The 26,948-nt window shown below is 35.8% G+C and overlaps 1 protein-coding gene and 1 pseudogene across 4 annotated transcripts in view; one reads left to right on the top strand and one right to left on the bottom strand.

The window, feature by feature from the left end:
* The window catches only part of Naalad2 (N-acetylated alpha-linked acidic dipeptidase 2), a 59,520-nt gene extending 32,789 nt beyond the window's left edge, over positions 1-26,731 (top strand). For 3 of the 4 annotated variants that reach the window (XM_059267363.1, XM_059267362.1, XM_059267364.1), the window contains 11 exons: positions 1,402-1,487; positions 1,740-1,859; positions 1,960-2,042; positions 5,617-5,680; positions 6,696-6,763; positions 10,486-10,577; positions 17,443-17,533; positions 20,427-20,691; positions 22,748-22,829; positions 23,958-24,050; positions 26,441-26,731. In XM_059267363.1, coding sequence (XP_059123346.1) covers positions 1,402-1,487; positions 1,740-1,859; positions 1,960-2,042; positions 5,617-5,680; positions 6,696-6,763; positions 10,486-10,577; positions 17,443-17,533; positions 20,427-20,691; positions 22,748-22,829; positions 23,958-24,050; positions 26,441-26,630 — 1,234 coding nt within the window. In that variant the 3' untranslated portion in view covers positions 26,631-26,731. The remainder of the gene's footprint in view (positions 1-1,401; positions 1,488-1,739; positions 1,860-1,959; positions 2,043-5,616; positions 5,681-6,695; positions 6,764-10,485; positions 10,578-17,442; positions 17,534-20,426; positions 20,692-22,747; positions 22,830-23,957; positions 24,051-26,440) is intronic. The other variant, XR_009380183.1, reaches the window with a different exon arrangement.
* Positions 3,362-4,189, bottom strand: LOC131914743 (histone H3.3A-like; annotated as a pseudogene).
* Positions 26,732-26,948: the final 217 nt, after the last annotated feature.

The raw sequence follows: 26,948 nt of genomic DNA, 5'->3' as shown, positions 1-26,948 counted from the left end.
CACCAATCTGATTACCAGGGTAGGCCACCTCAGGTACCCCCTCTACCACTTATAGTAGTCTAAGCTGAGGTCGGCCTTGTGGACTCCAGGTGAACTTCCCTTGCACCAGGTTTCTCCCTATCCCCATGATGTCTCCCTTTATCAATACATCTCCCTCATTGCTCTCCCATTCTGCCCTGTTCCAGCTCAACCACCCCATTTCCCCATGCTCCCATCCTCCATCCCCTACCCTCCATTGCCCCCCTCACCCCCAGTTTACTTAGGAGATCTCTTATATTTCCCATTCCCAGGGCGATTTATGTATCCCTCTTAGGGTACTCTTTGTTTCCTAGCTTCTCTGGAGCTGTGGGTTGTAGTCTGGTTATCCTTTTCTTTACATCTAGTATCCACTTATGAGTGAGTACATACCATGTTTGTCTTTCTGAATCTGGGTTACCTCACTCAGGATGGTATTTTCTAGTTCAATTCATTGCTTAGATCAATTTCAAGTAATATGTTTATAGACCACTTTCACAGTCATTAATGAAAGTTAATGAATAGCAAGTATTACTGTAATCATGTGTCACTTAACAGGAAGATGTATTTTGAGAAAAGTGTCATTGTTGGAACATCAGAGTGTACTTACACATACCTAACTGGTTTGATCAGTCACTGAATGTGGCTTCTTGATGGCATCCAGAGATTCTGTAAACAGGAAGAAGGAGGCTACTGTTAGCCTAACATGGCAATCTGTCTTAGAGGAAACTCTTTTTCAGTAAGGAGGAGTACATTTTAAATGAACAATGAAAGTACACTATGAATTGTACATACTGCATTGCTCTACACTTAATGTCTGTTTACATTAGTATCACTACAAACACATAAGTAATACATTATACTATGATATCATAGCAGGTGCAGGGTTAATAGATCCTTTTAATTCTTGTGTAATTTTAGGGATACTATCACATGTCTAATCTGTTATTGATTTAAACATCAGTGGGCTGTTCAGGGATTTACAGAAACAGATGCTCAAACAATAAATTTATCTTTTCAGTTATTACTACATAACAAACAGTTGCCCCTGTGTAGTGAGAGCATAAAATTTTAAAACTAATACTTTAAGGCATTTAATAGAATATTTTGAGTTAAAAGTAAGACTAAGTAATATAGCTATGAAGAAAAATATAAAATATTGGTATTTAAAGTTGATTTTAAGGTACATGCCTCAATACATAGGAATACATTGTAATGATGCTTTGCAAGTGTTTTAAATAATCCAATTATTGAGATGGCAAAGATATGAGAATTCACTGTCCTATTGTATAGTTTTCTGTAGTTTTGAGATTTTTCACAATAAAATGTTAAATGAAACTAAATACAATGCTTAATTGAACTAACTTATTCTTTTCAAAATTCTAGGAAAGTTAGAATGCATGTTAATAACATTAACAAAATCACAAGAATTTACAATGTGATTGGAACTATCAGAGGGTCCATGGAACCTGGTGAGTCACTAAAATTTTAAAGACATTTTTTTTTAACAAAGATTAAGAAAAGATGAAATTCGTCAGTAACATATTTTTCTGGCTGATTTGAAACTGAAATTCAGGGGAAGGATATTTCCAATCTAAAAGATTTTACTTTTGGTTGTCTTCTGTGGAGGAAACTCAGGCAGGAGAAAACTTAATTTAAATACATAAATGACAAATGCCTGTAATGTATACAAGTTGAACCTCTTTGAACACATTCTTGTCCAGATAGGTATGTCATTCTGGGAGGTCATCGTGACTCCTGGGTGTTTGGAGGGATTGACCCTACCACTGGGACAGCAGTTTTGCAAGAGATTGCCCAAAGTTTTGGGAAACTGATGAATCGAGGTAACGCATTCTCTGGTAGCTGCTGACTGAAAGTGACTTGCTTAATATTCCTGTACCTGTAGGTGGGTGTATTTAACCATGCTCACTAACATGATTGCAGGCTGGAGACCTAGGAGAACGATCATCTTTGCCAGCTGGGATGCAGAGGAGTTTGGGCTGCTGGGTTCAACTGAATGGGCTGAAGTAAGTGGCAGAGAAGGTACTTATTATAATACTGTATAGATTATCTTACCTAACCGAAAATGACTCAAGTGAATTTAAGACATGGAATTTGTTTTTACTCTCACATCTATTTGGCAAAGCAGAGTCACTTCTTAGGCTAAAACTACTTATTACCAAAGTATTCCAATATTTTTCTGTATTTGTATTGTGAAAACAAAATCAGTAAACTCAGAAAATAATCGGAATCTGCAAGCTGTTCATTTTTTTTTACCTTTCATTACAGTTATATGCTTTGATTGTTAAATATAAAATGACAATTTTGTAAATGTAATCAGTTTCATAAAGTAGCTTACCTTACTATTTCACAGTGCTGTCTTTCTTTCTTTCTTACAGGCTCTTAACTCTTACAGAGCCTCTCCTGTGCACCTTCTTTCTTCTTTCCAGTTCTCCTCTGTTGGTAATGTCTAAGTTCTCACATGTGTAAAGCGAGCACACATTTTCATAAAGTTAGATATGCTTTCTCTCTACCATTTCTCTGTCATATGTAAGTATAAATTTTACTGGTGTGTTCTAAAGCAAAATTTGCATGTCTGTGTATATTTTAAAAAATGCTTTCCTCCCAAATCATTTCCTCTTACATTACTATAAAATAATCATATGAAGCAAAAACAAATAGTTACTTAACTGATATCACTTATCTTTGTTGGTTACATTTACATTGTAAAGTTTCATTTTGATACTGATACTAAATATGAAATTTGAAAATAGAACATTAATTTAGATTGGTTGAATATTATGGATCAAGGTAATTTCTTTTTAGAATGTGTGATTTCTTATAATGTATGTGTACATAGATATATTTGTTCCTTCCATTTCAGAAATTCAAAATAAAAAAAAGAAATCTAAGATTTACAATAGTAAATTTGCATTGATACACATGTGGGTTTAGGAATAATTTTAACATTCTTCCTAGTTTTCTGTACCAGGCTTTTTCTTTTGGGCCACTAACCAGTTCCCAGATTATGACATGGGGACTTACTAGTTTGAATGCTCGGCCTAGATTAGGCTCGTTTGTGGCTATCTCTTTTAGTTTAAATTAACCTGTTTGTCGTTATCTACCTTTTGCCTCGGGCTTTTTACTTCTCTTGCTTCTGTATATCTTACTTTCACTGCTTCTTGTGTCTGCTGGCTGACAGCTTCCTAGCTGGCCCCAGACAAGTCCCTTCTTCTCTCCTCCTTCTCCTTCTCTTCTCTCTCAAGCCTAGATTTCTTTCTTTCTTTCTTTCTTTCTTTCTTTCTCTCTTTCTTTCTTTCTTTCTTTCTTTTTTTTTTCTGTCAATAAGAAATTTACTTATTTTAAAAAAATCCAAATGCTGGCATTGTCCAGAAAATTCTAACAGGTTTATTTATAATTGTTATAAAGTCGAACTGTTGAAATGTGTTCACTGAAACATTTTGCTTGCATTAATGCTTTACATCTTGCATTTATATTAAAAATTCACACACAAATGAAAATGGAAAAACTGCCAATACCTGATTTCTGTCCCCTATTTTTCCACTCGCAATCATGTACTTAGGTACCTTTTGACCCCATGGAAAAAATATCTAACATTCAGAACTACTGATAACAGGAAGAAGAGGAAAAAAAATTTTGAGAATGAAATGTTTCCCCTCATAGTGGACTCTTAAGCACGTTCTCCGCATATGCGGCGTGCTAGCTGGATATCTTTTGGCATAATTGTTACACGTTTGGCATGGATAGCACACAGGTTGGTATCTTCAAAAAGGCCAACCAGATAGGCCTCACTTGCCTCCTGCAAAGCACCAATAGCTGCACTCTGGAAGCGCAGATCTGTTTTGAAGTCCTGAGCAATTTCTCACACCAGACGCTGGAAGGGGAGCTTGCGAATCAGAAGTTCAGTGGACTTCTGATAACATTTCACGGAGTGCCACAGTACCAGGCCTGTAACGATGAGGTTTCTTCACCCCTCCAGTAGAGGGCGCACTCTTGCGAGCGGCTTTAGTAGCCAGTTGTTTCCTGGGTGCTTTACCACCGGTGGATTTGCCGGCAGTCTGCTTTGTACGAGCCATGGTATGGGCACCTCCTTACTTAGCCCCCTTCTCCTTCGGCTGGAGCTCTGCAAGCGAGAGGCGGCGCTGGCGTTAAGGAGCGGACGGCTGCGAACTCAAGCCTAGATTTCTACTCCTATTTGTTCTCTCTGCCCACCAGTCTCGCCTATCCTTTTCTCTGCCTAGCTATTGGCTGCCCAGCTCTTTATTAGACCAGTCAGGTACCTTAGGCAGGCAAGGTGAAACAAATACAAGACATCTTTACATAATTAAACACACATCCTTACATTGCTAAACAAATGCAGCATAAACAAATGTAACACATCTTTTCCTAGTTAAAATAATATTCCACAACAATTTTCTATAAGTCAGGTTGTCATATTCAATAGTACATTTAACTTCTATGAGAACATATAAGGAGTTATGTATGGTGATGCACACCTTAATTAGTCCACTCAGGTGGCAGAGGCAGGAAGATCTATAGTTTGAGACCAGCCAAGTTTATATGAGTCCCTGCAAATGCTGTACTAGAGATGTTGACTATAATCAAGGCAGCCACATTAGTTACTTTTCTTGTTGTTGGAACAAAATGCCTGAGAAAAGCAACTCAAGGTAGAAAGGGTTTATTCCACTCACAGACCAAAGGTACAACCCCTTGGCAAGAAAGTAGAGATGCCATTTCTGTGAAGCAGCTGATCACGTTACATCCACAGTCAGGAAGCTGAACTAGATGAATGCTGGTGCTTGCTTTCCAGCCCAGAACCCTAGCACATACAGTAGGCTTGTTATTCTTTATTTTATTCTTTCACTTCTCCATAGATTTTTATAAATATAGATAAATGAATTCTATGTTTCTCACTCTTATACTGTACTTAGGAATCCACTTAGTGGACCTCAAACTTCAGTGGATGTAAGGACTAATCTCTAGGGACACCTATTAGAAAACAGTTTCAGGCCTCACTTTGAACAGTCTAGATTTAATAGATTTTAGTTAGGACTACCAAATTTTGGACCCTCACTTCAGCATATTCTGATACAAAGAATGAAGGAATCACACCTGAAAATATTTTCATGGCCTTTTTGCTTTTGGTATACAGCTTCATAATGTTCTCTTTTTCTTACTTTAGTTTTTATTGCTATTATCAATTAAGAAATTATCAGAATTTTTTGGGGGCTGGAGAGATGGCTCAGAGGTTAAGAGCACTGGCTGTTCTTCCAGAGGTCCTGAGTTCAATTCCCAGCAACCACATGGTGGCCCACAACCACCTATAATGAGATCTGGTGCCCTCTTCTGGCCTGCAGGGACACATGCTGGTAGAACACTGTATACACAATAAATAAATAAATCTTAAAAAAAAAAAAAAAGAAATTATCAGAATTTTTTAAAATTTGTGGTCATGGGCAGATACTGTATTTGACTTATAAACATCAGCAACCCATTTTACAGGAGATTAGTGTGGCTACTTTGTTTATATTTCCAAAGCAGTAAATGCTGTGAGTGTTAACAGCTTGGCTTCAATTGCAGGAGAATGCAAAGATCCTCCAGGACAGAAGCGTTGCTTACATCAACTCAGATTCATCTATAGAAGGTGCATCTTATTTTGTTTTGAAATACAGTGTTCAAAAAGTAAATTCTATTTTTAGTAATTTCATTTCTAGTAAGTATGCTATCCTTTTAGGTTAAGAGTCTCATGAAAGGCCTCAAATGTGTTGGTGTTCATGACCTTGAACTCCTTAAATTCCCACTTCTACCTGCTAAGCACTGGGATTACAGGAGTGCACCAGAATGCCTGACAATTTTTTTTTTTGGTTTGTTATTTTCTTAGACCTAAAAATTCTAACTTACTAGTATCTCAAATCTTATGTTTAGATAAAACTATTCAGCAATAACTTAGTTTTTAGTTTTACCACAGGAAAAATAATTCATATCAATCATTATGACTCACAACTGAGCTATGGCTCTATCTTTGGTTTATATTTGCTTGCCTTGGATTGCGACTTAAAACCCTACTATTCACCACAATTTTGTGGAGGAATTAGTGAAATTTGATTGGAGTATTTAAGAAGAAATATTCTGCAGAATATCTCATACAAAAATATTTTCTTAATAAAACATTTCCTTGAAAAATAAAAATAATATTTCACTTACTTATTGGAACTGCTTTTTGGAGTGACACATTGTATTTACCTCTCAGTATTTTTGGCACATTTTTGTTTATTGTCCCTGAAGCTGTTGCAACATGCATACTGTTTTCTAATACATTGATCTAAACAAATGAAAGAATGAATGATTCTGTAGTCTTAATGCTTTCTTTGACACTGTCCCTGAGAGATGGTGCTACAAGGAAAATTGGCCGATGGCTGTGGGAGCTGCCATATCAGCCACCAGGGTCCACCATTGCTTCATTGGTTTAAACAATGCACTGCAGCTTCTCTCTCTCTCTCTCTCTCTCTCTCTCTCTCTCTCTCTCTCTCTCTCTCTCTCTCTCGCATTTTGAATTAAAGACTGTTACATTATATTTTAAATAGAAAGTTGCAATTAAACATAAATGGATTTCATTTAGTAGCATGAAATGTGACTTTTGTGTTTGCTTTGTTCTTCAGGCAATTACACTCTACGAGTTGACTGTACTCCTCTTCTTTACCAGTTGGTGTATAAAGTGGCAAGAGAGGTAAATGAGGACACCTGGCTTACCATTTTATGATGAATGGATAACACATTTCTGGCTTAATTAGCTACCTTTATTTTTAAATTGCTATCAGAACATCGGTGACTCAAATAGTAGCAACTAAAACAAAGTTTATAATATACAGCTTACTATGTGACATAATTGTGAGGATGCTAAGAAGTAAAGTATTAAAAAGAAGCCAAGGAATTCAGAAATCAGGCAATGCAGAAATCACTGGTCTTCCTCACCAGACAAATCACTGTATGTCAGCATAGTGAGTAGAATGAACAGTAATTAGTCCAGAGGCAAAGGGGGAGGAGATCTGCAACTGGTGATTACACAGAAACATTATAAACATCAAACTAACTATACGTGTTAAATATTCTGAAGAACTAGAGCACATTGAATCTCAAAGTAAAATCAGATAATGTACTCCCAATAGCTGTACACTTCATTTAAGTAGTCCTCTGGTATAGAATTTACTTATAGAGGTGCTGAAGTGACAGATCTGTGGTTAAGAGCACCAGCTGACCTTCCAGATTTTCCAGAGGACCTGATTTTGGTTTCCATCACCCACATCAGTTGTCTTACAACTGCTTGTAATTCCAGCTCAAGGGATCTGCCACCCTTTTATATTTCCTTGGGTACCTGAACACACATGGTGCATGAGAATACACACACACACACACAACAACAACAACAACAACAACAACAACAACAAAAATCACATCAATAAAAATAAAACGAATCTTTAAAACAAAAGCATTTACTTGTAGAAGTGTTTGCTGCTGTAAGGACAGCCTTAATGAAAAGTAAGAGGTGAGTATCATTCTAATGCAGGTTCTATTTTCTAATCTCTTTAATCTTGCTCTATCTGCCTGTTTACTGCTAGTGTTTACAGGTTTTGTTTGTTTTTCAAGCAAAAGTGCTTGCTATATTTTCCCTCTTGTTGGTGTCCTTACCCTCTTGAGTAAACTTATTTCCTTGTTCTTTTATTGGAACACCTCACAATAGTTTCTTTCCTAAAATCAAGTGTAAAGAGAATCTTTATGGTGCAATACTTCAGAATATGTTTTTATGATCTGTACTGTATTTGAAAAATGGCTCCTGTCTTTGATGTCAGGGTGATAAGAACTTTGGAACCAGTAAGTAGAAGTTCTTATTTGTGCATCTTGTGCAAAGACACATACTTATTATCTATGGTCATACAAAGACCTGGGGAACTAAAGTGACTCCTTCACCTTCCTGTACACAGATTACTACAATTTCTCCCATCCTTCATGTATTAGTTACTTTTCTATTTCCATGAAGAGACAGCATGACCAAACAAACTTATAGGAGGAAGAGTTTACTGGAGACTTACAGTTTCAGAGGGTGAGTCTGTGACCATGATGGTGGGTAGCATGGCAGCAGGCAGGCAGGTACCGCATTGGAGCAGTAGCTGAGAACTTACATCCTTACCTGTAAGCACAAGGCACAGAGAGAGCTAACTAGGAATGGCATAGCCTTTTGAAACCTTGAAGCCCTTCCCCAGTGACACACCTCCTCCCACAAGCCCATACATCTTAATCCTTAAACAGTTCCACCAACTGAGGACCAAGCATTCAAACATATGAGCTTATGGCAGGCCTTCAAACCACCACGCCTAATAAGTCAAATAATCAAGGTGATGGCAGGAGGGTAAAGAAAAGCAGTTGCCCGACTCAACAAGAAATGGGGCACCGTACTGCTGTGCTAATAGGACATCTCACGGAAGCAGTTAAGATTGGTCATGGTTCAGGGCCACAAGGATGAGTTAGTGACTCTAGAAAATGAGGCGGATTCCTACCTTGCCAGCCTTCCTCCCTTTCCTCATATTCATGTCTCTTTGGATTTTTAACCCACTGAGTTTAAACAGGGCTGTCCTTATGACCATGGTTGTGGAACTAGCCACTGGAGCATGTTGGGCTTACTGGTAGGTACAGAAATAGAGACAATGAATCCTCCTCTCTCTGCATACATCAATAGCCACAAATTTTTCTCCCTTCAACAATTGACTGTTGATAGGCCCAGTCAAATGCAGGCTCAGTGAAGGCAACTGCAAACACAATTGCTGTAAGCTAGAATTACAATGGCTTGTCATACTCAGGAGATTGCATTTTGGATCCTGTCTTAGTTATGACCCTTGGCCAGTCAAAGTATAGCTTTAATACATAGCTGAATCTCTATAATATACTCTTGTGGCCCACCACACTCCTTTCCATTTTCATATCACATGAGTGTGGTGATATTTTATTTGTGCTGAAATGTGATGATATTTTATTTGTGCTTTAACAAATAAAGCTTGCCTAGAGATCAGAGGAATAGGAACAACCATTATAAGTAAATAAAGAAGTCAAGCAACAGTAGCAAACGCCTTTAATCCTATCACTTGGCAGGCAGGGATCTGTCTGGATCTGTGTGAGTTCAAGGCCACACTGGAAACAGAGCCAGGTGTGGTGACATATGCCTTAAATTCCAACACTAGTTAACCATGGAGGTTTGGAGATCTGTACAGACAGACAGGAAGTGACAGAGCTGGGCAGGAAGAGGAAGTGATATAGCTGGACAGAGAGCAAATCAGATGGCAGAACAGCTAAGGCTTATAGGTATGGGTAGATAGGAAGTTGCTTGCATTTGGAAGCTGCCAAATTGGTGAGGTAAGGTTAGCTGTGGCTTTCTCTATGTCCCTGATCTCTCTCAGGCTTTCACCCCTATATCTGGCTCTGTGTTTTTTATTTAATAAGACCATTTAGAAATTCATCTACACATGAGTTCTACTGTGCACCCTTCTTTAGGACTTTTCCCTAGCCCCCATACTCCTTTTATAATTTCCTGGTCTCTATAGATTCCAAGTTAAATACAAAATTCAATTAAAAGGGATGATACATGTATAATAAAGAACACGTGGTATTGGATTTCTGGGTCTGAGTTACCTCACTTAGTGAATTTTATCCTCAATCTACCCATTTTCCTACAAATTTCATTTTTATTTGGTGCTAAATAGAATTACATTGTATAAATGTGACATATTTTTATTACCTACTTTTCAGTTGATGGACATCTAGTTTGGTTCCATTTCCTAGCTATTGTAAAGAGGACAGCAATGAACACAAATGTGCAAGTGTCTCTAGTGTTAGTTTTGGGAGTATATGTGCAGGAGTGGTATAGCTGAGTCATATGAAGATCTATTTTTGATTTTCAGAAAACTCCACACTGATTTCCACAGTAACTGTACCATGGTATAAAGGTTCCTGATTCTGCACATTAAGAAAATCCAGCTTTGCTTAAATATAATTTAAAAAATAGAAATAATTATACTCACTACTACTGACTTTTTTCCAGCAAAAGTAGGATCTATCTGTTTAGATAAAGGCAATTTATTAAAGAAAATGTATCTACATTTTCTCCAGTATCTTTACCTGAAACATTTTAAAACTTTTACTTAAAATGTTATCAATAAAAAAGGAAATTCCTTTTTTTAGGTAATTGACAATGTTACCAAGAACAGTCATCATAAATTAAGACAAATCTGGGGTAGTTGTTTGTTCTTCTTATAAGCTGCAAAATATACTATTTTCATGTAAGTGAACATGACATATGCACGCACATACAGATAGCAATGGAAGTTGATACTAATGTGCAGATGGAGTTAAATTGGTTATACATTTGCTTCAGTTCCTCATGCCCACTGTTTGTTTTTCTAGATCTCCAGCCCCGATGATGGTTTTGAAAGTAAAACACTTTATGAAAGCTGGTTGGAAAAAGACCCTTCACCTGAAAATAAAGATTATCCTAGGTAAATTAATGTATGCATCTTTTCTATTCTGGGATAAATATAGATTTCCCCCTTTCCCTTGCTCCTCCAAACATGCTGTTCTCAGAGAGCTTACCAATAATTTAAATGAATTCAATAAAGCTGTCCAGCCAGCTGCTGTTTTGCTTACTAATCAGCTTAGACACATAGTTACCATTCAGTGTAAGCTAGATACACCTTTGGAAATTTTCAATTAAACTGATTTTATGGGGACTTAAGAATGCTTGCTGCTCGACCAGAGGACCCAAGTTCAGTTCCCAGCACCCATGTCAGGTGGCTCACAACCATCTGTAACCAGCTCCAGGAGATCCAATAGCATCTTTTGGATTCTGTGGGCACCTGAACATCCTTGTATATACTTGAAGACATATGCATTTAAATATAAGTAAAATAAATTTTATGATGATTTTTGCTTTTTATTAATCATTATTTGGCATTCTTACAGAAATGTAATTTTAAATATGTAGTAAATGCTTTAAATAATAGCATAACTTCATGTGATAATGATGTAAAAAATAAATGTATTATGTGTATTCATGTGTATGGATGTGTATGGATGTAAGTGTGTGCATGTGTGTATATGCGGTATATATGTGTGTTTATGTTTACTTCTAATTATGTGTATATATGTACATTTGTGTATGGGTATATGCATCTATCCTCAGAGGCCAGATGAGTTAGATAAAATGAAACGAATTTACAGTCAGTTTTGAGTCATCTGATGTGGGTGCTGGGAACTAAACTTACATCCTCCGGAAGAGCACTATATGCTCTTAGTCACTGAGCCTTCTCTCCAGCCCCTCTACCTTATTTATTTTTACTTTTTCGTGATAGATTATTCATTGAACCTGGAGCACCCAGCAAAACTGGCTGGTTGTGGATTTTCAGGATCTGACTGTCTCTGCCCCCTACCCTTAGCCATAGGGTTCGAGATATGAGTGGCTAAGACTGGCTTTTATGTGGACTGTGGAAATCTGAATTCTAAGTCTTTATGCTTGCACAGAAAACACTTTACCCACTGAGTCATCTTCCTAACCCCCTCATTTTATTTTATATTTAATAAAAGGCCTTACCAATAATCTTCAAATTGTGTGTTTTTCTGTAATCAGTTTAGACTTTTATCTTTTTACATTTTCTCATTCATGCTGTAGTGTCTTCTTGAGTTTATTATATATTTATCCATTTTTATTCAATATGATTTATAAAACTACCAGAAGATGGTAGTAGTCTATAGTGTCATTCTATTTCCTTAAGTCTTCTTGAAAGTATTATTCTATTTATTTTTATTATAATTTTTTCCTACTTTTTGAGACTATAATCCTATCATTTTCCTCTTCTGTTTCCTCCTTCCAATCCCTCCCATGTACTCTGTGCCTTCTCTTTCAAATCTATGGCCTCTTTTTCTTCAATTGTTGTTACATATATGCATGTCTATATGTGTACATAGAAACGTGCAGTGTGCATATTCCTAAAGGTATAAATTCAACTTGCTCAGTCCTTATAGTGTTACTTATACGTTTTCAGGGCTGACCATTTGGTATTGGATAACCAATAGGTGTGCTGTTTCCTGGGAGAAGACTATTTCCTCTGTTCTCATCATTCCTTAGTTGTCTGTAGTTCTTTGTCTAGGATTGAAGCCCCATGAGCTTTCCTCCTTCCCATGATAGCGTATCTACTGGTGTTATCTGTGTTCAGCTCTTGTTTAGGCAGCCATGTTGGTGAGACTTTATGGGTGTAGCTTCTCTGACTTTCTAGAAGACACAATCTCAGAGCAACCTTCCTATTCCTCTGAATCTTAACAACCTTTCTGCCTCCTTTTCCACAATGATCCCTGAGCCTTAAGATTCAGAAGTTGTGTTGTAGATGTATCAGTTGGGACTTGGCTCCACAACCAGGCATTTTGAACAGTTATGGTTTTATGTACTGGTTTCTTTCTGTCACAAAGAGGACTTTCCTTGATGTGTAATGAGAATGACACTATTTGGGGGAGGTATAATGACAAATATTTTATTTATAAAAGTTAGTGATTAATCTGGTTTAATAAAGTGGCAGTTGTAAGTTCTCTAATATCCATGACTTCACTAGTAGTTCTGGGTAGCTGGTGAGGTCTCCAGTATCAGGAATGATTTCCCTATTGTTGAGTGGGACCTATGTCCACTTAAATAGCTGTTGTTACCATCAAGGTATTTATGTTAGTATTGCATCCTTAGGGTTATATTGTTGATCTTTGCCATTCTGACTGGGTTAAGATGAAATTTTAAAATTGTTTTGATTTACATTTCCTGAATTGCTAAAGACAATGAATGTTCCCTTTTGAGGTTTTACTTAGCTATGATTGATTGACTGATTGACTGATTGATTTTCAGAACTCCCTGTTCATATCCCAACTCCATTTTTTGAGTGAGTCTTTTTATTTTTTTATTTTTTGACTCTGCTTTTTGAGTCCTTTATATATTCTGGTTATTAATCCTGTATTAGCTGCATATCTAGAAAAGACTTTTCTCCCATTCTGTGGGCTTTTTTTTTTTTTTGCTTGATTGTTGCTTAGCTGTTCACAAATGTTTTAGTCTTGTCCACTTGTCAATTGTTGGCCTTAATTCTAGGATAAGTGGAGTCCTATTCAGGAAGTTTTTTCCTGTACCTGCATCTTTCCCACACCTATGTTTTCTTCCAGTAGTTTTGGTGTTTTAAGTTTCACATTTAGGTCCTTGAACCATTCGGAGTTAGTTTTTGTGCAAGGTGATAGACACTGATCTAATTTCAGTCTATCTACAAATGAGCATCCAATTTTCCCAACACCATTTGTTGAAATGGTTTTTCCAGGTTGTGCTTTTTGGCATCTTTGTCAAATATTAAACGACTGTAGTTACCTATGCTCAAGTCACATTGCTGAAACTATAATTTCTAGAAGCTTTCTGTTAGAATTATTGGGATCTCTATGTATAATATTATGTCAGCTGCTAAAAAGAATTGTTTGATGTTTTTTCTACCTGTGTTCCTTTCATTTCCTTTGTTTGCATTATTACTCCAGCTAGTGCCCTAACAAAATATTGAAAAGGAGTGGTGATAGTGGACAACCCTGTCTCCTTCCTATTTTCAATGGGATTGCTTGGAGTTTTTCTCCATTTAGAATGATGGTGGTTGTGCATTTCTCATATATATCTCCTATTTGAAGTTTGTTTTCTCCAGTCCTACTCACTCTATGACTTTTATCATGAAGACATGTTGGATTTTGGCAAAGAGGGCATGATGAATTTTTTGCATCTAGTGAGATGATCATATGATTTTTGTTTTTTAAGTCAATTTATTTGGCTTATAACATTTGTTGACTTGTGTGTTGAGCCATACCTGCATCTCAGAGATAGAGCCAGTTTGGTTACACGAATAATCTTTTTGGTGCATGTCTGTATTTGTTTTACAAGTATTCTATAGTGCCTTTTAACTCTATGTTCATAGTTTTCTCCTATTTGTTGTATCTCTACCTGGTTTTGGTATTAGAGTGAAACTGTCTTCATAGAAGGTGTTTGGGAGCACTCCTGTTTCTATTTTATGGAATAGTTTAAGGATGATTGGCTGTAGATCTTTGAAATTTTTGTAGAATTCTGTTGTGAATTCATCTGGCCATGGACCTTTTATAGTTGGAAGTCTTTATTACTATTTCAAAGTTTGCTATGGTCTGTTTGGGCTGTCAATCTCTTACTGGTATAATTTTGGTGGTTTAGCTGAAGGTAGACATGCATTAATTTCTTTTAGGTTTTCCAACTTAATGGAGTACAGGTTATTAAAATACTCCCATATAATACTCTGAATTTTGGGGTATCTCTTTTAATGTTTTACTGTTTCTTTCTTTCTTTTGGTTAGTAGGGCCAAGGGTCTGTTGATCTTGCTTATCTTCTCAAAGAATCAGCTCTTCAATTCACTTATTTTTTTTAATCTCTTTTCCTCTCTCCCTCCCTTTGTCCCTCTCTCTCTTCCTTCCTTCCTTTTTCTTTCTCTTCCTTCCTTCCTTATCTCTCTCTCTCTCTCTCATTAATTTCTGTTCTGATTTTTATTATTTCTTGCTGTTGACTAGGTTTGGATTGGTTTGTTCTTGTTCTTCCAAATTTTTGAGTGGAATCATTAAGTAATTTGTTTGTGCTCTTTCTGATTTTTGAATGTAGCCAGTTAGAACTATAATTTTCCCTCACAGGACTGCTTTTTATGTGTCCCAGAGGTTTTGTTGTGTTGTTATGTTTTTATATTCATTTAGTTCCAGGAAATTTTTTATTTATCTTTTGATTTCTTCTTTTACCCATTCATAATTCAGTACTGTGTTGTTTAATCTCCATAAGTTTGTGTATTTAATAGTTTTGTTTGCTGTCAATTTTGAGTTGCTTTGAGTTATAGTCAGAGATGATACATGGAGTTACTTCAATTTTTCTGAATTTGTAAGACTTTGTTTTGTTCCCCAGAATGTGGTCTATTTTAAAAAAGCTTTGCCATCTTTTGCTAGTTAAATATATATTCCTTGTTGTTTTGCTGGACCATTCTGTAGATATCTGCTAGGTCCATTTGATACATGATCATTTAATTCTAATTCTGATATTTCTCTTATTTTTGTTCAGATGACCTGACTATTGGAGCAAATGGGATTTTGAAATCACCTTCACCAACTATTTATGGGTTGATATTGATTTGTGTCTTTAATTCTAGTAGTATTTTTTTTAATGAAATTGAATGCTCCAGAGTTTGATGCATGTATACTTGAGAGTAAAGTCTGGGTTAACTGTTCTCTTGATTACAATGACATTCCCTTATGTCTTTGATTAGTTTTGGTTTGAGATCTATTTTATCAGATATTTATCAGATTTTATCAGATATGTGATTTGTTTTTCTCTTAGGGCTTTCAATAATCTTTCTTTGTTATGTATAGTGTTTTAACTATAATTTGTCATGGGAATTTTCTTTTCTCATCCTGTATATTTGACACTTTGTGTTCTTCCGGTATCTATACGAATATGTCTTTTCTTAGTTTGAGGAAGTTTTCTTCCATGATTTGGATGAGTATCTGGTCTATGTAATTGACCTGGAATTCTTATCTGTCATCTATTTCTGTAATTTGAGGTTTGGCTTTTTTTTTTTAATAGTGTTTAAAATTTTTTTTTCATAAAATTCCTCTATTTTATCTTTGAGTTCTGATCTATTTTCTACTTAATTCTTCTTGTAAGGCTTTCCTTTGAGTTTTCTAGTTGAGGGTATTGGTTTTTTCAATGCCATCTTCATTTCAGCTTTAGTCGTTCACAAAGTTTCTCTTTATTGAACTCTGTTTTCAAATCCTGGATTGTCTCCATCATTTTTATCAGCCTTACATTTGTTTTCTGGGACATTGCTCAGGCATTCATTCTCTTTAAGTTCACTGAGCTATTTCTTTTTGTCTTCTTTAAACCTTTTGGAATTTTGATGATGTTTATAATTTTTCTTTTAAATTGTATCCTGGGGTTCATTTAGGTAATTCTCATTGGCAGACATTTCTCTAGAACTGGTGGATTACTTTATGTGTGTGGGTTTACTACCTTGATATTGCATGATATTATTTGTATTTTTGTGATGAGATCTGGGCATGTGGACTTCTTTTATTAGTTTGTGTTGGGTTATACCCTAGAGAATGGTGTTATTTATTTTAACGTGTGTGTGTGTGTGTGTGTGTGTGTGTGTGTGTCCTTATTCATATGCCACCCAATTGTGTAGAGGTCAGAGGTCAGAGGACAACTTTCCTTTGTTTCCTCCTTTTTTTCATGTGGTTCACAAAATCAAACTCGGGTTATCAGGCTTCTTTGCAAGAGGCATTATCCTCTAAGCCATCTTGTTGGTGCTCCAATTAGTCTTTTTTTTTTTTTTTTTTTCGAGACAAGGTTTCTCTGTGTAGTGTAGCTAGAGTTTTCCTGCCTGGCCCGCAGTCAGGACAAATCTCTCTCACCTGCCAGTCCCACAGCCACTCAGACCCGACCAAGTAAACACAGAGACTTATATTGCTTACAAACTGTATGGCCGTGGCAGGCTTCTTGCTAACTGTTCTTACAGCTTAAATTAATCCATTTCTATAAATCTATACCTTGCCACATGGCTTGTCGCTTACTGGCATCTTCACATGCTGTTTGTCATCGTGGCGGCTGGCAGTGTCTCTGACTCAGCCTTCCACTTCCCAGAATTCTTCTCCTCCTTGTCCTGCCTATACTTCCTCCTGCCTGACTGGCCAATCAGTGTTTTATTTACTAACCAATCAGAGCAACACATTTGCCATACAGAACATCCCACAGCAGTGTAGCTTTGTGCCTTTCCTGGAACTCACTCTGTAGCCCAGGCTGGCCTCGAACTCACAGAGATCCACCTGGCTCTGCCTCTCGAGTGCTAGGATTAAAGGCGTGCGCCACCACTGCCCAGCTCCAAATTAGTCTTGTGAAACTTAAAAGTGTGTTTTTTCCTTTATAAAAGTTTAATAGGCTTATTCAGCAAAAGAAACAAACAAACAAAAAACCCCAAAAGACAAAAAAACAGGCTCTTCCTATAAACAGCTTGAGGTGGCCTATGAAAATGGCTCATGAGTGGTTCAAATATTTCCATTCATTTAAAAATGTTAGGCTTCAGTGTTCTATAGAACTCTGGTCATATTTAATGTAGCTTGTCACATTAATATTCTAGCAAATAATAGGAAAACAGCTTGAAGATTGTTTAGCTTCTTCTAATTCTTATAACAATTTGGTATGCAAATTCTTAGCTACTCTTGGAGAATGATTCATTTTCCCATTTGTTTGACTTGTATTATTTATTTTATCATGTATATATTTATTTATTAATATTTTATATCTAGAATCAATAAGCTGGGATCTGGAAGCGATTTTGAGGCTTATTTTCAGAGACTTGGAATTGCCTCAGGCAGAGCTCGCTACACTAAGAACAGGGTAAGCTATTTAGTAATTTTTAATATGTAGTATATTATTTCACTCTTCATTACTGGAACAAGATACCTGGAATGATCATCTCCCAGAGAAGATTGTTTTTATACATGGTTTCAAAGTGTTTGTTCCAGTTCTTGTAGGGTTGTGATGAGTCAGGACATCATAGTGGGCAGAAAGCTGCTTACCTTTGGGCAGCCATGAAGCAAAGAGAGATTAGAAGGGGCTGAATTTCCACTTCCTCTTCAAGGGCATTTCCCAATACGTCTTTCTGGGGGCATTTCTTTTTAGTTATGAAATAATGAAACTTAATGATGCTTATCTTCCTCTTGTACCTTCTCCACCCTCTCATACTTCCTCCTGTAGTTTTTGTCCTTTTTCAAATAGTCCTCTACCTACTCTCATGTCTTTTGTTTTAAATTTAGATATGTAGCTTCTGTAAATAGAGAAAACATACCATATTTATTATTCTCTGTATGACTTATTTTGTTTAATACGATGAGCTCAAGCTCCATCCATTTTTCTATAACACTTCTTAAAATTGTTCTACTACCTTTCAGAGTGCTACACTGGGAGTATAAGCTTGAACTTATGAGTTTTTGTATAAGTCTTTGGATGGTGGTTATTCCAGATCGAAACCATAGCAACATTTCCCTCATATGAACTGTAATTGAATTGCATCAGGCAGTAAGTAGCCTTGGGACCCAAGAAGAGGTCAGGGATACAGACAGACTACTTGTTCCTGCTCCTTATAGAAACACTATGAAGGGATGTGGGCTGTTCTGTGAATCATTTACTAAGTTTTTCATTGAAATGATAGTTCACGTATACATGCTGGATGCATAGTTGGTTATACATGCTAACCATTTGCATACTCTTCTCAAAACAGAATTTGTTGGAAAATCTTATTTTTTCTGGGGATGTAGCTGAGTTGGTAGAGTGCTTGCCTAGGATGCACAAAGCCCTGAGTTTCTTCCCCTAAAATGGAATGTATCCATACAGCATCCCTGTAACCCCAGTACTTGGAGTGAAAGTAGGGAGAACAGAAATTCAAGGTCATTCTTGGCCACATAGAGAGTTTGAGATCAGCCTGGACTAGACTCTCACTCCAACTAAATGAAAAATAAATAAATAAATAAAATTTTATTTTGTAGTCTAGTTGTGTAGACTCTATATGTTTTTCTTAAAGGAAATGTTTTTGTTGTCTACATTTTCTTACTCCTGTCTGTCATGAAGCAAGGTCTGTGGGTAGAGCACAAAGCAAGTTTCTTTCAGTTTTTAATTTCTCCCTATTTTCTATTCTGTACTGGCTAGTTTGTATCATTGTCATTGAACCATTCTGATGACTTGCAAGTACTTAGACATAGTGAACATGTGTTGTGTTGCTTTGAGCATGTCTTAAGTTATGTCATACACCAAATATTAGTAGACTTGGCTTCTTTGCATCTTTTAATCAACATCTTGCTGTACATAATGCATATTGGTTGTCAATTTAACTATTCTGAATTTGGCCAATGATAAAGCCAAGATAGCTCCAGAATATTGACAATTAGATGAAAGAGCATTATATATCAATACTCATTTTTTTTTTTTACTACAGCTGACCATCAAACAACATGGGTTTAAATGGTATGGGTTCATTTAGATGTAAATATTTTTAAGATTTTTCTACAATTTGAAAAAGATTACAAAGTACATACTCTAGAACTATCAAAAAAACTTTAAGAGCTAGGTATGTCCTACATAAAATATATGCAGATGAATCTAGTTTCATCTTTTACTGCTATAAAATATATAAAAATAATGAAAAATAAATTTATCAAAGTTGTATACAGAATTATACATGGTGCTGTTTTCAATACAATGAAATATAAGAAAATGTAAAGATATTACATTAAATTATAGCTGTGTAAAATTAACTATAGAACACAATATACTACTAAAATAATTCTATAGCTCTCTCCTATGGTGTTGTGGTGTGACTGTTTTGAATATTTACTGAAAATGTCATGTGACACTAAATCACCTGTGCTTGAGCTCTTTACCTCTTCAGTAAGTTGTATACTGTAGTAAAAAGTAATCTTTTATATGTATCATATTTTCATCATACAGAATACATAGAGCATACAAAATATGTGTTGTCCATATTATTAGTAGTTTAGTTGATATACGTACTTTCAACTATATGGAAATTAAATTGTTTCTCGCTAATTCCTGTGTGGTTCATGGGTCAACTGCACATGAAAAGTGTGACTTAGCTCTTTATCACCCTATTCACTATTATATCTGTCATCAGTTTGAAGAAAGTTGTCTACTATTCAAGACTACAGCACATTAGAAGCACACATTTAGAAGAAGGGGATTGATACTGGATTGTTTTTTAGTGATCCAGAGTAGTAGGAATGACAGTCCTATTAAGAAGATAGTAGATGGTAAAAAATAAAATTAGGATATGCAGACCAAAGATCTCAAATTATTTCTACATGGTAGTAACATGTGATAACATGTTCATTACACATATTCCCAGAATATTATAAAGGGTTGATAGCCTTTGGTTGACTGCTTGGTTAGGGAAAGAATGCATTACCTTTCAGGTCTATAGACACTAAGGTGCCCAGAACTTTTCATACACTTAATCAGTTCGTAATGTTGAATAGCGCTGATTTGAATATGTATTTCTTTAGTTATCAGAACCAAAGGTTGAATGAAGGTCACATGAATCATAAAATGAAGACAGGAATGTAAAAATTTAAATCAGTGAGCATTTTGGCTGTAATGTTTTAAATTTATTTGCTTAATTGATGAAATCAGGACTGTTGTGTATTTTAATCATTTCTATGATTAAAATATTATAAATTGAACATGTAATGCTTATTTTTCAACTCCTTCTTTATTTTAGAAAACAGATAAATACAGTAGCTATCCTGTATACCATACCATCTATGAGACGTTTGAATTAGTAGAGAACTTTTATGACCCTACATTTAAAAAACAGCTTTCTGTGGCTCAGTTTCGAGGAGCATTGGTATATGAGCTTGCAGACTCTGTTATCATTCCTTTCAACATTCAAGACTATGCAAAAGCCTTGAAAACCTATGCAGCAAATATCTTCAATTTATCAAAGAAACACAAACAGCAACTGAGAAACTATGGAGTGTCATTTGGTAAGATATTTTGTGGACTTTAATATAAACTTTCTTAGCTCCCATCATAGTCAGTGCATTCTAGAAGAAATTCTGCTTATTTACTTACTCTTTCTGACAAAAACTTTAAACAAATACTGACTTAGGGGTCTGATTTAATCTGAAATGTCTATGATGAATCCATTACTTATGAAGTAGTGCTACAAACATTAAATTGAGTATATAGTTTCTTACATTACTACTCTTATTAATATTCCCCAAATATTAAAAATTATGGTCCCAAATTCTATTACGTATATTATTTTTGCTGAATATATTCATCAGTATTTGTGTACATAAAGGCTATTTTACATTGTTATAGTCAGTCGTTCATTTTATGACTGGCTCTTCATATCACGTGTCTTTTATAAAGGAGGATGAAACACAGCACAATGCTGTAACATTAAACACTGGATCTGGAAGCAATTGGCCTGATTCAGATATTCTCTCTTCCACTTAGTACCTGTGATCTTTAGAACACTTCTTAACTCCTGTATTGCTAATTTCTTAAACCACGAACCAATAAAACACACTTCACTATTAGGGAGATTATTAGGGATTATGTAGATTAGTAGTGATTGGCACTTAACGCTCAATGAATGTTGCCTACTGGCACTAATTATAAATATTTTCTTTCCTGACTTCCAGATATATATTCTTAGTCTATATCAAAATAATCAAATTTGTACTGAATGTTTACTGTGTACCAAGTACATTACTAATATTAAAGTGATAATCACTAATGTTTTCAAAGAGCTTGAAATTTAATATGAGAAAAGGGAAGGCGAACATAGATGACAAGTTATTAGAGGGACAAAAAGAGTAACTAAGAGCATAGAGAATAGGGATGGAGTTGGTCATTAGTGACATTTGAATGTTAGTTTATTACATAAGGATTAGTAATCTTTATGAAGTTATGAAGAATAGCAGGTATTTTATTTTAAATAAAAAATCACATTTCTAGAGTCCTTATTTGTAGGGGTTGATGTTGTGTGCTACCATGTAAATGTGGAGGTCAGAGTATACTTCATGGGAGTTGGTTCTTCCTTCTACTCTGTGGGTCTCAGGCATCGAACCAAGCATGGCAGCAAGTGACTGACCCATCTTGCTAGCCCACATGTGGGTGTTTCAAAGTGGACATAAAATGAAAAAGAAGAGCCAGGTGTACTGGTCTATACCCACAACCTTGCATTTAGAAGGTTGAGACAGGATGATCACAGGTGTTAGACCAACCTGGGCAACCTAGCAAGACTGCCTGAAAAAATAAAACAACAAACAAAAGAAAGAAGAAAGAGTATGTCTGCATGATGAGAGGAATGAAGAGATGAACTGGAGAAAAAGACAAGGCCCTGCTCAAGACCGATGCTAATATATATATATATATATATATATATATATATATATATATATATATATATGTATGTATGTATATGTGTGTGTATGTATGTATATATATGTGTGTGTATATATACATATATAGACTAATATGTCATAATTGTTCTAATAAATATATTCAATGAATGAATGCTGGGGTTTGGGTAAATAATTGACTAAGGAATTATTTATTCCCTGTACTTGTGAAAGAAAATTCTCTTAAGAACCAACTTAGGGGAGTGCTGGAGAGATGGCTCCGTGGTTAAAAGTATTTTCTGGTCTATCATAAGAACAGGAGTTCAGATCTCAAGACTCATGTCATGTGGATCATAAATACCTAAAATGTGTGGATCATAAATACCTGTAATTCCAGCTCTAAGAGATCTTACCCCCTCTTCTGACCTCCATGGCACTAGGACACATGTACACACACACACACACACACACACACACACACACACACACACACACACTTAAAAACACAATTTGACTACATTTAAAATTCCCATCTTTTTTCACCAATACTTTTCATAAGTCCACAAAGAAGGATGCCTAGAATAATGGTTTTTCTAATGTTTGGTCCTATGAGGGAGAGGACAGTAATGTGACCCTCTGAAATGTGAACCACTGACTAAATTCTTTTACTTTTCTACTTTTGAAAAAGATTCCTTATTTTCTGCTGTGACAAACTTTTCAAAGGCTGCTTCAGACTTTCATAGAAGACTCACACAAGTTGATCTTACTGAGTAAGTTTCAGCTGCCCACTCTCGGAAGGGTGGGCTGTCTTCCCCCACACATGTGTCGCCGCTTAAGCCATGGTCTGCACGACAGCAGCATCAGCAACCATTGCCAGCTTCTTAGAAAGCAGAAAGGCACGCTTACAGTTGTCTTTTCTCTAATTTCCAACTACTCCCTTAATTCCTCTGTTGTCCCCTTCCCTCACTTCATTCTCAGATTCTTGGCTTCTTCTTCTATTATAACTAGGGCTCTCAGAGCTCTGTTTTTTAAATGACACTGTAGATGATTTTACACTAACATTAAAGTTGAATTTGTGTGATGAGAGTTACAGTTGGTAATTCATAACTCTATAAACTTGGGTGCTTTTGAGTATATTTCTGTATAGTTCTTCTTAATACCCCTATTCACCCATCAACCACTTTTTTGTATAGATTTTTTTTCTGGAATTTTTTATGTTATTGCCACTTTAGGTAGAAAATAATTTTTAAATTATATTAAAACATTATACCACAAATGGAATTGTACCAAAGTATAGTTTTTTTTTCAGACTTAATCAACAAGCCATATCAGTCATTTTGAGGAGGTGCTCTTGTCCCTTGGATTATGGGAGAGCCCAAAGATGTATGTAATTCAGCTATGCCAAAAGCAGGATAAGGATTGTGAATGGGGAAAGGACCGTCCTTGTTTACTGTGTGAAGCTGCCCCTGCCTTTCTCACAGACTTTAGAGACCATTACTCTCTGTTGTTGCTTATCTTTATTCTGTTTCTTTCTTCCAGAATGGGGCTGTGTGAGTCATAAGGAATAACTTGGCAGTTTTCTCCATCTTTCTGGGAGGTCTGGTTATCCTACAGAGAAATAAAGAATATCTTTCTTTCACTTCTTTTTGACCACTCCGTGGCCTTGAAAACCAAAACACACCACTTCTCAGTAACATTCTGTGTCTATTACAAATACTAGTAAGATGACCCTGCTGTTATACGGTGTTTGCTGCGTAACACATTACTGTGTTAACATTGTTTCTGTTAATGATCTATTGATCATTTTATTTATATTCCCACGTATTACCTTTATTTAATATTAGTTTAATTGTGGCCTACTAGTAGAGATTTGAATGATGTGTTTCTTATTCTCCAAGTCCTATTGCAGTGCGAATTATGAATGACCAACTGATGCTTCTGGAAAGAGCATTCATAGATCCTCTTGGTTTACCTGGGAGGCCGTTCTACAGGTAAGGGGAAGATGGGTGCTCCAGAGAGCACCAAGCGCCCTCTATAGTCAAAGAAGCATATCAAAGATGATTTAAACTAATGCCATCACAGGAGGGGAAGATGACTAAATACTTAATATACTAAATGTAATATAAATGGTAAATGTAATATGGGTATGATTATGTATCCAGTAATGGTGTAATATGTAGTATCAGAGAAATACATTTCACATCAATTAGTTCTTCACTGTGTGCCAAACTGAGAAAGAACCTTAACAAAATATTCTAGCCACAGAGTTTGAAAGGAATCTTAGAGCACATGCAAATTCTAAGGAATCCCTTCTGTGTGCTTTCAGGTATATAAATACGCAGTTTGTTTCAGCCTTAGTGATGGAGAGCTTACTGCTCTGTAAAGAATCCTATTCTAGTCTATTTTATTGAAAGGTGTAATTATTAGAGAATTTCTTTCATAAAAAAAAAACTTTTATCCTGTAATGTTTTCATCTGACCTGATCTTTCTTCCCAAGTAAAGCAACTAGCTTATTACATTTATTAAATTTAGTTTCATTCCATATAATGGTTTAAGTTGTTAAGACAGCTGCCATGTCCCTTGGAAGAAATATTGTTTTATGTCAGGTTATTTCTTTTTGTTTTCTATCTATGTCATTTTTTTTTTTTTTAGCACGATCAGCCCCCAAAGTCTATTTTTCTCAAGGTCCTTAAAATAAAAAGGGTTCCTTGTCACTGGAGAGATGGTTTAAGGATTAAGCACTTGTTGCTCTCGTAGAGGGCTCAAGTTTGATTCTCAGCACCAATATGGTGGCTCACAACCATCTGTAACTCCAGGGGATCTGCCAGTCTCTTCTGAACTCTGCAGGCACCAGGCACGCAGAGTATACATACATACGCCCAGGCAAAGCATGTATGTACATAACAATGTAAATAAATCTCAAAACTATTTTAAGTGGTTCCTTGATGGAAATTAAGATGGTCCTAGCACTTAAAGTGCTAGACAGAAAACTCTTCATTCATGTTCATGCAGATGTAGGGTTGAGTGTTTCGGTGCTCTTTGATGTTAGCATGTCGCTAGGATTTGCCTGTCTGAATTAACATAACAAATGCTACTTTACAAAGCTAGCTATCACCTCTCTAAATGTTAGTGGTTAGGACTAACATTCAAATGATATAAACAGAGCTTTTGGAGCACAGATCTTCTACTGTGACCTGGGAAATCATTTCTCTAAACCTTGGATTTCTCAGCTACAAATGGAGGTTTTAGCTCTTAGCACTGAGGCCTATAGATTTAAGGCATCTGAAGATTCATCTCAAAGAGGGAGGCACTCTGAAATGTGAGCTGTATTTATAAATGTTTGTTTATTCATAGATACAAATTGGAGATGTCAGTTATGAATATATGTGTATGTGTATATATATCAAACAAGAAATATCTGCAATTTTAGTCCTTTCTGAAAGTTATTAGCCTATTAATGCTTTAGAACTACTTTTTATAGTGAAAACATCTGTACTTTTAAAATGTTCAGACTCTGAAGCATGTGATCTAGAGACAGTTCTCTTTCATCAGTTCCCTCCTCAATTGCACATCTAGTTCTGCTAATCTTTTCAGGAAAACTCAACCTTGTGTGAAGTGTTAACACACTTATGTAACGTGTATGTATGTGTACATAAATGTGTACTTTATACGCATGTTTACATGTAACTGTATACACACATATTTATTCGTAAGTCTGCTTACTATATTCATGTACTATATTTGTATTTCAATGTATATTTATATATACATATTCACAGGTCTTTTAGTACAGAAACATTTATATTTATATAAATGGAACCATACCTTAATTTACAACTTTTTTTCAAGAATTCATCTGTTGATGTCAGCATAGAAAGTTCTAGCACTTTAGTCCCCTACATAGTACTTCATTGGTTAGCTTTCATTTATAGTTTTAATGACTTACTATTGAGATTTATTAGATGAGCTTCTCTCCATTATGAAATACACTTCCTTAAGATGTCCTTGTGTTCTCTTTGAACATTTATAAATATTAATATTTCTATAATCAGGCCCTGGGACTTAGGGCCAAAAAAAGACAACACATTTTTAAATTTGATGAGAATATATCAAAAATGTCCTCCCAAACACTATGCTCTATTTTAAAAATACATTTTGAACTATTAATTGAATATTTAGATATTTGAATACCAAAGTAGTTCATATTGCAGTTTTAGTCTGCTGCAGTGTTCTAGAATAATGCTACTCATTACTGTAAAGATTTTGTAGAATGGCTGTATGACATATTGCATACTTATGCTTTGTCCAACAACTTCTTAGATAAATGTAGCTATGACATCTGTAATTTTTCATTTGTTTGTTTGTTTGTTTGTTTGTTTAGGCACATCATCTTTGCTCCAAGTAGTCACAACAAATATGCTGGAGAATCATTCCCTGGGATTTATGATGCCATGTTTGATATCGAAAATAGAGCAGACCCCCACTTGGCCTGGGCAGAAGTGAAGAAACATATTTCTATTGCCGCTTTCACGATTCAAGCAGCAGCAGGGACACTGACAGATGGGTTGTAAAGCTCCTGTCAAGTAGCCTCATCTCTAACAGCACTGCAGAGGGTTTGAGAGTGAAGCTGTCAGAGGGAGGTCTTGCTCAAACGGATTCACCACTAAAGGTGCCGCGGAGACAAAACGTCTTTCTCTGATGATTCACCAAGCCGGGGTATTCTAAAACCGTCATTTCAGGTCATGCTTTGTACAGCCACCTTACTTACCTGTCCTGTTTTTGTTTTTCACTTTAGCTCTTGCATGCATATTCAGTGAAAGTGAAATTGGAAGCAATCCCAACGTTCATGGACAGATAATTGAATTCATTGTCGTACATACGCAGTGGGG

Source organism: Peromyscus eremicus, chromosome 7 (genome assembly GCF_949786415.1).
Source record: "Peromyscus eremicus chromosome 7, PerEre_H2_v1, whole genome shotgun sequence".
NCBI lineage: Eukaryota > Metazoa > Chordata > Mammalia > Rodentia > Cricetidae > Peromyscus > Peromyscus eremicus.
This window is presented reverse-complemented; position numbering and strand designations above follow the sequence as displayed.